We start from the raw sequence: 17,217 nt of genomic DNA on the forward strand, positions 1-17,217 counted from the left end.
GAGAGGGGAACGTACCCATTCATTCTCCAGGTGTGGAGGACCAATCACAGCAGACTTTTTTTTATTTTTTAAATGGGGGCTTAAAGAGACAGGTGCTAAAACTGAGCATTTCAGATATAGTGAATACAGGAATATCAAGACAGACAGTAAGAGAAAAGTAATGATTTCTGTATGTAAAGTATATAATCATGTTCCAGTAGACGCACAAACCACAAATATAATTCTGAAAATTAACATATTATGTCCCCTTTAAATTATTAATTTCCTGCTTCCAGTGTTAAAAACACACAGATATCAGAAACAACACGCCTCTCTATAACACATTCTCTGATATTCAATGCAGTTTTATTTAGAAACAGCTGATGATTGATGTTCATTTCGTAGTGCTTATAAGTTCAAGCCCGTTCATTCAAAAAAGACAACTACAACGCTTCTCTTTGTGGTGGTGGAGAAGGCGCCTGCTCATCTAATAATAGAAAGTTGACAGTCTCCTCTGAGACTATTATCTGTCAGATGTGTTGTGATTGTGTGAACAGTGGATCTATTGTGTGCCCTACTGTCGCAGAGTCTTTGTTGTGTTTATTGGAGTCTTATGACACCATGCATGAAATGACACAGAGACGGGGGTATTTTTTTCTTCTTTTTTACAATAATTGTTTTTCCGTTTTCCATCAGCCGATGGATATCAGCACGTGGCCTCCACGTCACATGAGCATCAGCACCTCGGACAGCAGCCTCTTTCAGTCGCTGCCTGCTGTGGATATAGCTCATCTTCTCAGCAGCAGGAGGGAAGATGGTTTTGATAGAAAACTGCGGTTTGCAGATAAAGAAGTTTGTGTTGTTGTTCTTTTTTCTTTTTCTTTTTAGCCTCCTGGAGATCCTGGACGCTTCGCTGCAGCCTGCCATGTGAAGATGCATTTTATTGTCCCACTTGTCCATTAAGGCCTCGATTTAATTTGAGATTTGATGATGATGTGCGGTTGTTTTTCACCACCCGGAAGGGACGCTTTGCAGCCTGCTGTCGGCTCATTTTATGTTTGCAGGAATCCATTCCTGACACCCTCTCGCTCTTTCTGATTTGTGGCGCAGAGATGGTTTGGAAAAGCCGAGAACTGTGAGTGCAAGTTGTCGTGAAATTCTTTCCTTTTTAAAAAAAAACAATAACAACAACAACAACAACAACAACAACAACTGTTAAACGCATTTTCTTCTTCTTCTCATCTCTAACATGCAACTCTGCTGGATTGTAACTTTGTAGCCGGGTTATCGGACCTACTTAAAGGCGGCTGGAAGGTGAGGGACGCTCGATCTACCAGCCAAAAAATAAAAATAAAAATAGGCTACACCGAAGAGGAGGAAGAGGAGGGAACGGTGGTGAAATGATGGATGCCACTGCCTGACAACAAAGGATGCACGCGTGTCACCGCGTCTAATTTCATCTCCCCTGTAGGTAAATGGAGAAACTCTAATATAAATCGGCTTTGTTGTTAATAGGATTCAATATCAGCCCCCCTCAGATAAACCAGCGCTGCTTTTCCGCTTGAAGAAGAAGAACATTTTTTTGTCGCCTGCTGATTTACAATCACCAAGAGGATCACTGGGGTACCAATAAAACAACCGGGATGAAGATGCAGGCATGGGAGGATGCTGTTGGACCCCTCTGACTTTAATGTTGGTGCCTCACAGTTTGTGGCTTTCAGCCTCCATTGAATCCCGAAAGAAAACGCCTCTATCCATGAGAAATAATGCTTCCCTATTGGCTGGATTGCGGTGCACATGCTATAACAACAGGATATGCAAAGAGCTATGGGCTGATCAAATAGCCTATCATGTTCCACGCATGCTTTTTTGACCGAGATCTGTATGTTATTCAATAGGATGTGAACTGCCTGAATCAGATGCCATAATAAAACTAATAATAATCATAATAATTCATCATGGAGCAGCCACAGTGGAGCTGAAGGCTGTTTTGTCTCACAGAGCAGTTGTGCCTGTGTAGTAAAGCTGCTGAAGAATGTTCAAGTATCGGATCCGGATGTTTTTCAATGAACTCAAAGTGTTGTTACTGATGCGCTCTGGATCAAGCAGAAGGACTGGCACGGGCACAGACCCGGACACGCAGACCAGGATGCGAGGGCTCGCTATAGGTGGCTGTGGCTGGCCGCCGTTGAACTGCTCTCAGCGGGACGATGAGGAGGAATATTACGGCTCGGACTCCCGGCCACGCAGCCTGGCGTTGGAGGCTACAGGGGACGACAAACCCGAGGGAGGAGGCCTGGACGCCACTTCGCTCCCGAGTCTCTCAGAGAGCGGGATGCGATCACCGCAGTGCCGGATCTGCTTCCAGGGGCCGGAGAAGGTATGGTTAAACAGTGAGAGGTTAAATAATGAAAGGTTCCTGTGCTTTGACTAGGGGTCATCTACTTAGAGGGACCCTGGGGTCTTGTGCACTTAAGCAGCACAGGTGTTTTCTGGTTCTTAAGGGCCTCAACCCACGTGGTGCTCACCTGAGGAAGTTTGTTCAAGCAGGTCAAAAGGCCATGTTCACTACCCCACTGCTGTTTGAGGGTAAGGATCCAGAGAAATGCCTATCATGAAAATGTGATACTAAAAGAAATGAGCACTCTTGCCTCACAGCAAGAGGGTCGCCGGTTGGACTCCAGCCTTTGCCTCTTCTGTGTGGAGTTTGCATGTTCTCCCTGTGTAAGTGTGGATTCTCTCCAGGTCCTCCGGCTTCGTCCCACAGTCCAAAAAACACTCTAAATTGCCCGTAGGTGTGTATGAGAGCGTGATTGTCTATCTCTATGTGTCAGCCCTGTGATAGTCTGGAGACCTGTCCAGGGTGTACCCGCCTCTCGCCCAATGTCAGCTGGGATCGGCTCCAGCCCTCCATGATCCGGGTTCAGATAATGAATGATGAAAATCTGGTCAGGATAGCTCAGACAGCATAAGACATTCAAATGGAAACATTTGTTCAGAAGTTTACCCATTTAAGAATTATATCTCATTGTATCCTCATACAGTAGTTTGTATGATATCTCACAAAATGTGACGGTTCTTTTTGATGTTGTGAAACTGTTGCAGTTTTGAAAACGTGGTTGGTACATTTAGGAAAAAGATCATGGTTTGGGTTAAAAGAGGTAACCATGAGACGTAATGATGTGACGTAGTGATGCAGTTACATACGTGACATAGAATGTTACATATTTCTGTACTGAAGTTAACTTCGTATGCAACTGCACCCATCCATCCACCCTGATTGTGTCTATGCAGACTTTGGTCGCTCTCCATCACCTTTAGCTTTTCTCATCAGCTGTTCGTAGGTATACCTACGGGAAAAAAAATGCACTGAAATTCATAGGAAATCCATGCTATTGTGAGACAGGAGCAGCTGCTTATTTGCTGTGTGACAGCGACCTCTGGTGGCCATAGTGATTATGACGGGAGCGAAGCAGGAAGTGAGGCGACATGGTGAATTGTGTTTAAAAAGCGATCTTTTTACTGTTTCACAACATAAAAATAGAACGATCATAGTTCGTAAAAAGACATACGAGTCACCTGACTTCCTCCTTTGCTTCTGTCACAATTGCATAAATATGGGTTGCATTAAGCTGTACCTCCTGGCTCTTGATTATGTGGGTTATATACAAATAGTAGTGAATTAGTTTTCATGTAAGTACGAACAGTCCATGAGAAGAGCCTGTATATCTACAAATAACGGGATCCTACATTTCCCATAATGCATCTCATTTTTGCAAGTCTCCCTGCGTTGTGAATGTCTACATCTTTGTCCATGTCAGTTTGTCCTGCAGGTTTTCTGTTATAAATGTGTAGTCAAGCTTGAATTGAGATAACGCTGATGACATCACTATAACGTCATCTGGGTTATTTTTCTCAGATTTGACGAAGCTCCCACAGAGCCACAGAAGACATTATACGACTGTTTTCATGGGCTGAAACACAAGTGCAGTGCCTCTTTAAGATATTTAGTTGCGCAGACAATTGCAGTTTTAAAAACATAGAATTATTTTACATCAACACCAGACTGTTTCAGATATCTGTACGTGTGTACCAAGTCTTTCCTGTGGAAATCCAGAATGACTAAGACTAAAAAAAGGAATTAATCCATCAACAGTGATCTTTAAATAGCAGTGGGCAGGCTAAGGGCATCAGTCAGGATGGAGAGAAGCAGGAGGAGCTTTGTATTTACTATGTGAGCCAGTAAAGTCCTTGCAGTAATAGATTCAGCATCTGATGCACAAAATTTGGGGATTGTATAATTAAAAAAAAGAGTTTCAGAGAATGAGTCCTCGACATAAAAGAATCGGATATACTCATTATAATTCAGAGGGATTTGAGTGAGAGAGGCAGTATGAGTTCAATAACTTGCTGAAGGACTCAGCAGTAATGCAGGGATCAAACCTTTGATCATTCCTTTAGGCTACAGGAAGGTCAAACAGAGTGCAGCTCAAGTATCTTCCACTTATATGCAGGAGGGAGGAGAGGGGGAGTGGACGCACAGAAATTTAAAATGTTTTTTAAAAGCTTGTGTCGCTCTTCGTCCGAGACGCGGAGGTCTGAGCATGTCAAATGAAATCAACCTTGAAGAGACAGACTTTGCCAGAGGTCTTGGAAAGTTTTTGCTTCCCCTCCAGATATCCAACTAATTAAAGACCTCGCACATCACCTGGAGTCAGACGGAAAATAAAGTGAGATGTACGAGAGTGTTGTCAGTCCGAGGGCCTTAGGGAGTCTGCTACTGACAACCAAAACCTGCACCAGATGTCCTGTGATCCTTTGGGGCTACAGGAAAGTGACACGACAGACAGCAGCAAAATGTATACAGACGAAGGCATTGGTTAATAAAGAAAACCCTATACTCTCACTTTATTACATTTTTATTCATGCTTCGAATGACTGGTTAGATGATATCCCCTGAACATATCAGCCGCTGAAATTTTCCAATCAATTCAGCACACAACGACATATTCAGAGTACATGATGCTTGAACCATCTTCACAATAATGAGGCTTTTTATACCCTACTTAACCATAATTAAATGGAGGATCAACTTCAATGAAAGCTTTTCTCCAGAAATCTGGCCCTGTATCGACTCCAGTTATTTCTGCAAGTGTGTCAAGTTGGGAGCTGATCATTGCTCCAGAAATCTCATCCCAAATGTTCATCTGGACTGAGATGTGGTAACTGGGAAAGATGGTGCATTCATGAAAGCCTTAAAGAGACACTAAAGATACAGGATGCTGTGCCTACTTACACTACAGATGGAGACAATTCAGCACCTGGAGGTTACCTGAATGACGCTTACGTCAGAGTCGCTCATTCTTTTGTTTGCATGTTCCAGATTACTGCAACAAGCACGACACAATTGTGTAAGATAGTTAATTTTATCCCATTATTGCCCATATCAAATATACCCTATAAAGTGCAACACAATTCCAGCAAATCATGGTTAAAAAGTGCAGCACTGGTTTGTTCCAATGAAGACAAAAGCCATAAAAATAGCAGTCAATTGGCAATGAAAGTGAACATTAAGCAGCGTAACGAGGGAGCTGCGATCTCACTGCCTCAGAAACAATAAACCAAGAAAGCTAAGAGATGAAAAACATTCCTGGGCCTGTGGATATGTAGATATGAGATGAGTTAGCTTCATCACACTTTAACTGTCACAAGAACAGAGCATATTGTAGCTATAGAGGATGGTACAGTCACCGGAGGCCTATAAATAACAGCACATAGGTTCAGCAAGCCCATGAAGATGTAATGGATGAAGGATGAAACGTACAAAAATCTAATGGTGGTTGATGGATCCTTAGAGGATTCTTTTTTCTTTATTCTCTTCATATATGTTGCTCCAAGCTTTTATCTACCTTTTTTCAGCTCCATGACAGGAATGGCTCACAATATAAAACCCTCAACAAATATCCAGCAGATAAAATGTGACAGTAACATTGTCAGGGCTGGGGAGCCAAGTTGTTCTATCCGTGATAAAGATATTTATCTTATTTTTTTACTGTCCACTTCAAATCAAATCTTGTAACGGGCAGACTCAATAACAGTTTGAACATTGAATGCTTCGTGACCCATGCAGCTTCTCTTTCTGTCCTGCAGGGGGAGTTGTTGAGCCCTTGTCGCTGTTCTGGCTCAGTGCGCTGTACTCACCAGTCCTGCCTTATCCGCTGGATCAGTGAGAGGGGCTCCTGGAGCTGTGAGATCTGCTACTTCAAGTACCAGGTCCTAGCCATCAGCACCAAAAACCCACTGCAGGTACAGCCGCTCTCTGTCTCTCTCTCTGGCTTCATCTTTCATGTGTAAATATTCTTAATGGGGTGTAAACATTTAAACGAGCTATATGAATAAGGTCCTTGAGCCATGGCAGAGAGCCATGCACAAACTTTACGTTGCCAGATTTGAGTGAGTGATTAGCAGAACAGCACAGTAATCACATAAGCGGTCACTGATCGTAAGGTGAATGGCATACAGTTGAGGCCGTACAGTGTTTACATTACCAACACCACAGAAGCATTTCAGGCTGATTTTGTCTAGTCAGTGTGCACACAAAGATAGGTATCTCCATTTTTCTACACAGCTATTCATACTGTTGTATAAAGTGTCTTATACTAGGATGCCAAGAAAAAAAATAATGAGACACTGTACATTTGAAATAGTTGGCACACGATTTAACCACAGTGTGTGGCACACAGACAGCAGACGAACAGACAGTATCACCAAATGCTGTCAGCCTCTGAATCCTGGAACAAAGATGTTATCAGATGAGATGTGTCGTCCTTCGGTCACTTGTCCCTGCTTCTCTGAATGAACACTATGAATATAATTATTTTAGAGAATCGGTGTCATATAGTATGAGTGAAATAGCTCAATACACCAAAGAATTCTCTAATTTAATTGAATATAAGTTCTTATAATTTGTGAAAAAGAATAGTTTGGATATTTTTAGGTGAGGTTGCATGAGACACGCCCCCAGTTTGCAGAAGCAGGCAGGAGTACTGACACAGAAGCTAAGCCACCTTAAAAAAAAAATCAAATTCAATTTAAATGCACCCCTTATTTGGAATTGTTATTTTCCTCGCTTTACCTTGCCGTCAGACAGCCCTGTTTAAATTTATGCAGGCAGAACTTCAGCCATTGTCTACACTCTTGTCAAAGCCACCACACTCCAATGACAAAAAACAGTAATTTCACCTCGCACAACACGGTTTGCTAAGTCAAAATGTGGGCATGCAGTCCGCCACATATACTGCAGGTAACACACTGAGTTTGGATAAGTACCTCATACAACCCCACTTCACAAAATCCAGACTATAGTGCATACAGTCATGGAAATTTTTTTTTTCAGTTTTCTTCAGTTTCTTGTTAATTTTAATGCCTGGTACAACTAATATAATGATATTATGATATTATTCTTGATTATGATTCTGGTTATTATCAAGAAAACCGTGGAAAATTGCTAGATATCAGCTCTTAAATTAAACTCTTATGAGCTTTTTTGTTATTATCATTATATTTGTCCAAAGAAATGTACCTTTAGTGGTACCAGGCATTAAAATGAACAAGAAATTGAAGAAAAAGGGCGGTCTAATATTGTTTTCCGTGACTGTAGTTAGTGAACAGTTACATCACTTTAAAGGTGTCGAGCTTCAGAAAGACTTATTTGGGCGATCAATCATTTGGCAGTGGTGGAATGTAAGTAAGTACATTTGCTCAAAGTACAATGTTGAGGTACATTACTTGAGTATTCTACATTTGTAACTTTATACTTCTACTTCACAACATTTTAAGGGAAAATATTATACTTTTTACTCCATTACATTTAGCTGCCAGCTTTGGTTAATTTTCAGGTCAATATTTATTAAAAATACATGATATATTTAAAGGGATTAGGCATGTTTATAAATTAAACCACATAAAAGTATATTAAATAATTAAAATGAGCCCTACATTGACAGCAATAAAATGCTGCTTACATTAACGCCTCAATAATAATAATCTAATAATATATTAAGAATATATAAATCAATCTGAGTGGGTCCATTCTGCATAACAAGTACTTCTACTTTTAAGTACATTTTGATGCTGATACTTTTATACTTTTACTTCAATAATATTCAAACACAGGACTTTTTATTGTAGTGGAGTAATTTCTCAGTGTGGTGTTAATACTTTTACATACTACTACTTTTACTTTTCATGAACAATCTTAACATGCACATGTCAGAAAATAAACCCTGCACTTTTTCAGTATCTCACAGAATCAAGAAGCATTTTTAATTTTTTGCATCTACAGTTCAGGGCATCAGTCCACTTTTGTGACTCGCTCTGTCTTTTCTAGTGGCAGGCCATCTCTCTGACTGTGATCGAGAAGGTGCAGATCGCAGCCATTATCCTGGGCTCTTTGTTTCTGATCGCCAGCATCTCGTGGCTGGTGTGGTCGTCTATCAGCCCTTCAGCCAAGTGGCAGCGGCAGGACCTTCTGTTCCAGATATGCTACGGCATGTACGGCTTCATGGACATTGTTTGTATAGGTAAGACACAGATACTGAGGCCGCCGTGTTATTTCACAAGGGCTTGGTGTGAATATTAACAAGTTTTTACAAATGAACAGCTCATTTTCACAGTTTTGGTGTTAACACTTTGTTTTGCACGTACACCGTTTCCCTAATAATTTTCAACATTGAGCCATCTATTTTGGTACTATTCTTAGGAATATGGAGATGGTGTCAGCATATATAGCACTGTGCAAAAGTCTTAGGGAGTGTGAAAAAATGCAAGAAGAATTGATGCTGGTTTGATGGCAAAGGGTGGGGACACCAAATATTGATTTGATTTAGGTTTTTCTTCTGTTCAATCACTTTGCATTTTGTTAATTGATAAACATAAATGATTAACATTCTTATTTTACAGCATTTTTTCCACACCTGCCTAAGACTTTTGCACAGCACTGTATACAGGTGCATCTCAATAAATTAGAATATCATAGAAAGTTGATTTATCTCAGTAATTAAATTCAAAAAGTGGAAATAACACATTATATAGATCCATTACACACAGAATGAAACCTTTCATGTCTTAATTTATTTAAATTCTTCTAATTATAATGATTATGGCTTACATTTAATGAAGACCGAAAATTCAGTGTCACAAAATATATTTATATATATATATATTACAAAAGACCAATTTTTGAAAGTATGTAATATAGTAAGTAAGCATGTTTAATATGGAAATGTTGGCCTCTGAAAAGTATGTCCATCTATATGCACTCAATACTTGGTTGGGGCTATTTCACTTGAACTACTGGAAATTGACTTTTCCATCATATTCTAATGTATTGAGATGCACTAGTATTTATGGTATACTTCACTTAATTAATTCCAATGAAATGCTATCTAGAGAGTAATTTAGTAGTCAGTACACATCAGGTCAGCCTGAAAAAACATTGCATTTAACATTTCCAATAATAAATTAACAATAGATGAATATTTACTTTAGTTTTGATTGTGCTGTTCTTTCAGGGGAAATTCTGCTGTCCCTTTAATTAGTGCCAAATTACAGAGTTCCATTAGGAAATTGCAGCCCTGTAAATAAAGAGCTACCAATTTGGTTTTCAATTAACATGTCTTCACTCCCCTCATTAGCAAAGGTTTACAGCCGTGTTAGCAGCTCTGTGGATGCAGTATGCTGACAGGCTTGCAGTGTTCACATTTAACAAAGGTGAACATGTTTATGTGTTTACCATGTTCATCGTATTACATTAGCATTCTAGCATTCTGACATTTGCTGCAATAATTAGCACAAAACACAAAGTACAGCTGAGGCTGAAGGGAATGAAGGTATAAAAAATAAAAAAAAGTATCTAAGAAAGAAACCTTTTTGTCCTGATGATGGCACTACTTGGAAAGTCAGTGGATTGACAAAATTATAACAATTCATCTGAAATGGAAACCCAATTTAATTTCAATATTTTACTCAAATGCCAAATTTGAACCTCGTGGCAGTACCAGAGAAAAACTCAGAAGATCGCCACAATTAATCAGCTTCATCCTGGGCGTCATGAGAACCTTTACCAAATTTCCAGTCTACATAGCCGCCCATAAAGTTGAAATACAATATTTGTTACCTCTTTCAAAGAAATGATTGTGACAATGTGATTTATTCTTGACAGATAAAGCGTGTCAGGCCGGGCTCGAAGCAGGACTCAGACGCAGAGATATTTCAGAGTATGTCGAAAGCACTTTATTTAGGTACTTGGGCAGCAAGAGGAACTCTTGCTGCCCAAGAGGAGAGTTACTTTTAACGAGAGGAGAGTTACTTTTCAAAATAAAAGCAGTGACGAGACAAAACATAAAAAACCCAAGACCTCACCACGGTGTGACAGAACCCCCCCCCCCCCCTCTAGGACCGGCATCCTGACGGTCCAGGCTGCTCAGGATGATCCCGGTAAAAGTCATCAATGAGGGTGCGGTCCATAATGTGTCTGGATGGAACCCAGAGTCTCTCTTCTGGGCCATAACCCACCCAGTCCACCAAGAACTGCTTTCCTCGGCCCCGGTTGCGTACAGCCAACAGCTTCTTGACCTTGTAGACCGGGCCGCCGTCCACTATTTCAGGGGGTGGAGGTGGGGTAGCTGGAGGGACCAGGGGGCTGTCCTTCACGGGCTTGATCTGGCTGACATGGAAGGTGGGGTGGATGCGTAGGGATCGGGGCAGGCGGAGACGCACAGCAGCAGGACTGATGACCTGTGAGATCGGGAACGGACCCACGAACCGCGGTGCCAGCTTCTTCGACGGGACTCGGAGGTTCATGTCTTTGGCAGAGAGCCACACTCTCTGGCCAGGCTGATAGTCTGGTGCTGGTCTTCTCTTGCGGTCTGCTGCTCTTTTCACTCGGTCTCCCTGCCTGATGAGCACCTGACGAGCAGCGGACCAGATGCGGCGGCAGCGGCGGAATAAGGTGTGGGCGGAGGGAACTGCCACCTCTGGCTCATTGTCTGTAAAAAGAGGAGGGTCGTAGCCAAACACACACTTGAAAGGGGTGAATCCTGTGGCAGATGTGGGAAGTGTGTTGTGCGCATACTCAACCCAGACCAGGTGTTTGCTCCATGTAGCAGGGTTCTGCGACACAAGACACCGGAGGCCGGTCTCTAGTTGCTGGTTAAGCCGCTCAGTCTGGCCGTTAGCCTCCGGATGATATCCCGACGTCAAGCTGGCCCTGGCTCCGATTAGCTTACAGAAGTCCCTCCAAAATCTGGAGACGAACTGGGGCCCCCGGTCAGAAACAATGTCCCTTGGAAAACCATGGATCTTGAAAACGTGAGTCAACATGATTTCAGCAGTTTCCTTGGCTGATGGGAGTTTGGGCAATGCAATAAACCTAACCATTTTAAAAAATCGATCCACCACAGTCAGGACTGTGGTGTTACCTTGAGAGACCGGGAGCCCCGTGACGAAATCCAGGGATATTTCTGACCATGGGCGGGAGGGGATGGGAAGTGGTTGCAGCAGACCCATGCGTGATCCAGTGGAGGACTTATTGCGGGCGCAGACCGAGCAGGCTTCGACGTATTCCCGAACCTCCAGCTCCATAGACGGCCACAAGAACCTCCGGGAGATGGCGAACATGGTCCGCCTGACTCCCGGATGACAGAAAAGCGGCGAGGTGTGAGCCCAATGGATCACCTGTGGGCGCAGATTAACTGGGACAAACAGCTTGTTTTCCGGGCACCCACTAGGTGGTGGAGCTACACCGTTGGCCAACTTAACTGCTTTTTCTATTTGCCAAGTTACCGCTCCAACCACACAGGACAGTGGGAGGATGGGTTCAGGCTCCTTGGATACAGGCTCGGGGTCAAAGAGTCGAGATAGGACGTCTGGCTTAACGTTCTGGGACCCCGGCCTGTAAGAGAGAAAAAGAGAAGCGGTTAAAAAACAGCCTCCACCTGGCCTGGCGTGAGTTAAGTCTCTTAGCTTGGCGTATGTACTCCAGGTTCTTGTGGTCCGTCCACACCATGAACGGCTGGCTGGCCCCCTCTAACCAATGCCGCCATTCTTCCAGTGCCACCTTGACTGCGAGCAGTTCTCTGTTGGCGACGTCATAATTTTGCTCAGCTTTAGACAGTCGGCGAGACAGATAAGCACAAGGGTGCATCTTACCGTCCTGCTGCGATCTCTGAGAGAGGATGGCCCCGATGCCCTCATTGGAGGCGTCCACTTCCACCACGAACTGCTGCTGTGGGTCCGGCATGGTGAGGATCGGTGCGGTGGTGAAGCGGCGTTTGAGTTCCTGGAAGGCTGACTCCGCTTCTGCTGACCACCGAAAACCTGTCTTAGGAGATGTTAATGCACACAGCGGAGCAGCTATTGCACTGAAGCCCCTGATGAACCGCCTGTAGAAGTTAGCAAACCCTAGGAACTGCTGAACCTTCTTGCGGCTATCAGGTGTGGGCCAGTCAGTGACAGCTCTGATCTTTGCCGGATTCATCTGCACTCTTCCAGGGGCTACAATGAAGCCCAGGAAGGAGATGGTGTTGGCATGAAATTCGCTCTTTTCAGCCTTGACGTACAGACCATGCTCTAAGAGCCTTTGGAGGACCTTGGTCACGTGAGTCTTGTGGGTTTCCAAGTCTGGTGAGTAAATCAATATGTCGTCTAAGAAGACATACACAAACTGGTCTAAGAAGTCCCGCAGGACATCGTTTATCATGGCCTGGAAAACGGCAGGTGCGTTGGTGAGTCCGAAGGGCATGACTAAATACTCATAATGTCCGCTAGGGGTATTAAAACCTGTTTTCCATTCATCTCCCTCTCTTACTCTGATTAAATGGTAGGCATTGCGCAAGTCTAGTTTGGTGAATATCTTGGCCTGTTGTAGCTGATCGAAAACAGAGGTCATCAAAGGGAGAGGGTAACGATTCTTAATCGTAATGTCATTTAAAGGGCTGTAGTCAATACATGGTCTTAACGACCCGTCCTTTTTAGCCACAAAAAAGAAACCAGCACCTGCAGGAGAAGAGGAGGGGCGGATAAGCCCCGCCTTCAAAGTAGTGTCTATGTAGTCTTTCATGGCTTCTCTCTCAGGTGCCGAAACCGAATACAGTCGTCCTTTAGGAATGGTGAATCCAGGGGTGAGCTCAATGGCGCAGTCGTAGGGTCGGTGCGGAGGAAGTGACATCGCCTTGGCTTTGTTGAACACCTCCTTTAGGTGATGGTAGCATGAAGGAACGGAGCTTATGTTGGGATATTCCGGGTCTACAGAGGAATCAGCAGAGACAACGTTAATCATGGTTACATCCCCCTCCTGTAGGCCTACTGGAGGGTCAAAGCAACATCCCTCACAGTCTTTTCCCCAGCCCAAAATATTCCCTGTTCTCCAATCAATGTGGGGGTTGTGGCGCAGCAGCCATGGATGTCCCAGGACTAACGCATGAGATGGAGAATTGATCAGAAAAAAGTTCATGGATTCATGATGGTCCTGAATATTAAGCTCTACTGTCTCTGTGGTGTGCGTGATGGTGAATAGGATGTTGTCATTTAGCCCCTTGGCTGTGATAGCTCTTTCCAGTTCCTTAGTTTTTAACCCGAGCTTCTCAGCCAGTCCCCAGTTCATGAAGCTCTCGTCAGCTCCAGAGTCTATGAGCCCTTTAATGTCTGTGGTGACAGCGTGGTGCTTTACCTTGATGTCCGTGAGGATCCGAGGAGCGGGGCTAGATGTTTTAAAATCACTCACCCTTGTGGGTCGTTTGGCTGGACAGGCCGCCACTAGGTGTCCCGTCTCCCCACAGTAAAAGCAGCGACCTTCTTGCTGTCGCCGCTGTCGCTCCTCCGGTGACAATCGTGCACGTCCGAGCTGCATAGCCTCTTCTGAGTGAGAGGGAGACTGGGAGCATGGTCCCACGGGTGGCTGGAAAAAGGCTGAGCGGTCCGGTGCGTGGGAAAATCTTCCTGTGCTCGCCGATCTGCTCCGTGCCGGCGGGTGAAGCTCGCGGAGTCTGTTGTCCGTCCTTATGGCGAGGGCGATCAGGGAGTCCAGGTCGGAGGGAAGATCCAGTGGAACCAGAAGCTCTCGGATGGGAGCCGCTAGCCCTTTCAGAAAAACGTCAAACAGTGCGGTGGAGTTCCACCCACTCTCCGCCGCCACGGTGCGAAAATGAATGGCATAATCACATACCGTGTCGGTGCCTTGCTTGATATTCGTCAGCTCCCGGGCCTTCTCACGGTCGGACGAAACCGGGTCAAATGTTCTCTGGAGAGCCGCCGTGAACTCCGTCAGTGAGCTGCAGAGTGGAGATTCACGAGCCCACTCGGCTGTGGCCCACGCTCTGGCTCTCCCCGTCAGGTGGGAGATCATGAAGGCAATCTTGGATCGATCAGTGGGAAAAGCCTGTGGAGCGTGTTCATAATGGATAGAGCAGTCAATCAAAAATGGTTTACACTGACCCGGATCTCCAGAAAACCGTTCAGGAGATGCCAGTCTGACTCCCGATCCGAAGCTGGGAGCAGTCGGAGCTGGAGTGGGGGCTGCTGAGGTCTTCGGAGCGAGGGATGGACCAGACGTCCTGGTCAGGTGATCCACGAGTTCCAGTACTCTGCCGGACAAGTCGCCGAGATGAGTAGCCATGGCCGACTGGAACTGTTCCTGCCGAGATATCCGCGACTCCTGGTCCTGTAGGAGCGCTGCCACTCTCTGTGTCTCTGCTGAGTCCATACTGGCCAGTGTGTACTGTCAGGCCGGGCTCGAAGCAGGACTCAGACGCAGAGATATTTCAGAGTATGTCAAAAGCACTTTATTTAGGTACTTGGTCAGCAAGAGGAACTCTCCGAACAGAGGAAACAAAAAGGCTATAAACATTAACGGTCTAAAGGACCTAACAATAATAATCCCTACAAGGAGGGAAAAACACAAAACTCCTGACTATCCTGATCTCAGGGCAAACAATCCTATGGGGAAAAGAACAGTTAACTAGACAAGGGAAAGGGAGAAAAAGGGACAAACAAAAATCCTAATAAACTAAGGGCGCTCCAAAAGGGAGGAAAACCTAAACAGGGAAAAAGGACTAAACTAAAAATCACTCCGTAAAATGGAGGAACAATCTAAGGGCAAAAACTAAATAACACAAAATCACTCTTAAGGAGGAAATACAACAAGGTAATCTAAACAACCAACAAACTAAGGGAGCAGCTAAGCTATGAAAATTTACAAAAGAAAATCACTCTTATGAGGAGAACCAAACTTGAAAACAAAGCAAGGCAGATGACTGTGGCGATGACAAGAACTGTGGAAATGCTGGCGAGACGAAAAACGACACACTGGCACAGGACAAGGGAGACACAGACTATTTAACACATGAGGGAGGGAGCACCAGGTGAACACAATTGGTAATTAGGGGAGACGCTCAGGCAGGTGACACACACAGGGAGGGGCAGGTGATCTGAAACGAGAGGAGAGTTACTTTTCAAAATAAAAGTGACGAGTGACGAGACAAAACATAAAAAACCCAAGACCTCACCACGGTGTGACAAAGTGTATGTTTTCTCAAAACATTATTAATCAATCTCTTCCAAACACATCACAATATAAATCAAACCATAATTACAGAGAATTGTGTCTGAAAACAAGATTATTCCAACTTTATGGGCGACCGTGTACTAAAAGTTGAAAAGTTGGTGCTGTAGAAGAAAAATCAGGTGACAACAAAATCATGGGGATTAATTGTCTGGAAACCATGAATATCTTTACAAAATTTAATGTCAATCCATCCAGTTGTAGTTGAGATTTTATCATTAATGATCTTTTACCTTTGTATGTATAACTCAGTGGCTCACAGCAAAGCACAATGGACATAGTTGTTACATACAATGCAGTCATTTATTGAATGCATCCGTTTGTGTATTTGTTTATTCTAAGTGCAAAGACACAAGTTTATGTTGCATGTGTGTATTTGTTGTGTTCTGCCTATGTTTTTCTTGTGAAGGGACTTTCATCATAACATTTCTCAGTTCTTATTTATTCTGCACCGTCTGTACCTTTTGTTACTTTCTAATTCTTATCGAACAAGCAAGTGTTTGTCTATATGTAACCCTGTTTCATGCCCCTGACCCCCCACCCCTGCTGTGCCTTTGTCCTTTATGCCCAGGCCTTATAATCCATGAAGGATCGTCTGTGTACCGGATCTTTAAGCGCTGGCAGGCGGTGAACCAGCAGTGGAAAGTGCTAAATTATGAGAAAGCGAAGGACTTAGGTGACCCCGTCAGTTCCAGCAGTAAAGGTCGTGTCGAGAGGAACATGGATGGCAGGCGGAGGGCGAGCCGGCACGTCAGGACTATTCTCAACCACCACTGTGGCTATACTATTTTGCACATCCTCAGCCAGTTAAGACCCAACAGCCTGCGCAGAGCCAACCATGAGGTGGTCATGAGGGTGACCACAGTATGAGGTTGGGTCATACAGACACGGGTGCTCCCATGTTTGAGGAGGACGCCAAATTGTCGATTCAATAAAAAGAATCACAATCTACCACAGAAACACTGCCGTTTACTTCTAGTCTCACATTTTGTTCGCAGAATCTCTTTGAGCTCAAAGTGGACAGCGAGAATAAATTCTGAGATTTGGGCAAAGGGAGAACGTTGCAGTTTTAACTGTGAAAACAAGACACATACAGGTGCATCTCAATAAATTAGAATTGGAAATGTTGGCCTCTGAAAAGTATGTCCATCTATATGCGCTCAATATTTGGTTGGGGCTATTTGACTTGAACTACTGGAAATTGACTTTTCAATGATATTCTAATTAATTGACATGCACCTGTAAGAAACAATTTATTCATTTTGGAGAAAAAAAAGCTTTGATTCTTAAAGCTATTTTTACCACCAGTGTTACAAAAATGTCATTTAAATGCGTGTTTGTTTGTTTTGCTTTCTAAAGACAAAATAATGAAGTCATTAAGTTTGGATTTCACTCTATAATAGAAAGTTTGATGGTTAAAATGATTGTGCTCATGTGACCACCATAATTACGACCTACTAATTTATTCATTGTATTCCCGATCTGATAGAATTTTTCACTTGAAGCAGCTTCGATAGATCAGACAGTAAAAAGCTCAACAAAACTTTGAGACACGACTCAATTGCTTAAAAGTACAATTCATGTTTTGTAATAAAGACTTTGTTGATCTCAAAGGAAAA

The 17,217-nt window shown here is 43.6% G+C and overlaps 1 protein-coding gene across 1 annotated transcript; it reads left to right on the plus strand.

Annotated features, from left to right (window-relative positions):
- Positions 1-694: 694 nt before the first annotated feature.
- On the plus strand, positions 695-17,217 carry LOC131968806 (E3 ubiquitin-protein ligase MARCHF9-like). Its single transcript, XM_059329832.1, has 4 exons — positions 695-2,359; positions 6,130-6,285; positions 8,369-8,561; positions 16,170-17,217. The coding sequence occupies exons 1-4, from the start codon at positions 2,015-2,017 to the stop codon at positions 16,466-16,468; spliced, it is 993 nt and encodes a 330-aa protein (XP_059185815.1). The 5' UTR covers positions 695-2,014; the 3' UTR covers positions 16,469-17,217.

The sequence above is a fragment of the Centropristis striata genome, chromosome 3 (genome assembly GCF_030273125.1).
Source record: "Centropristis striata isolate RG_2023a ecotype Rhode Island chromosome 3, C.striata_1.0, whole genome shotgun sequence".
Classification (NCBI taxonomy): domain Eukaryota; kingdom Metazoa; phylum Chordata; class Actinopteri; order Perciformes; family Serranidae; genus Centropristis; species Centropristis striata.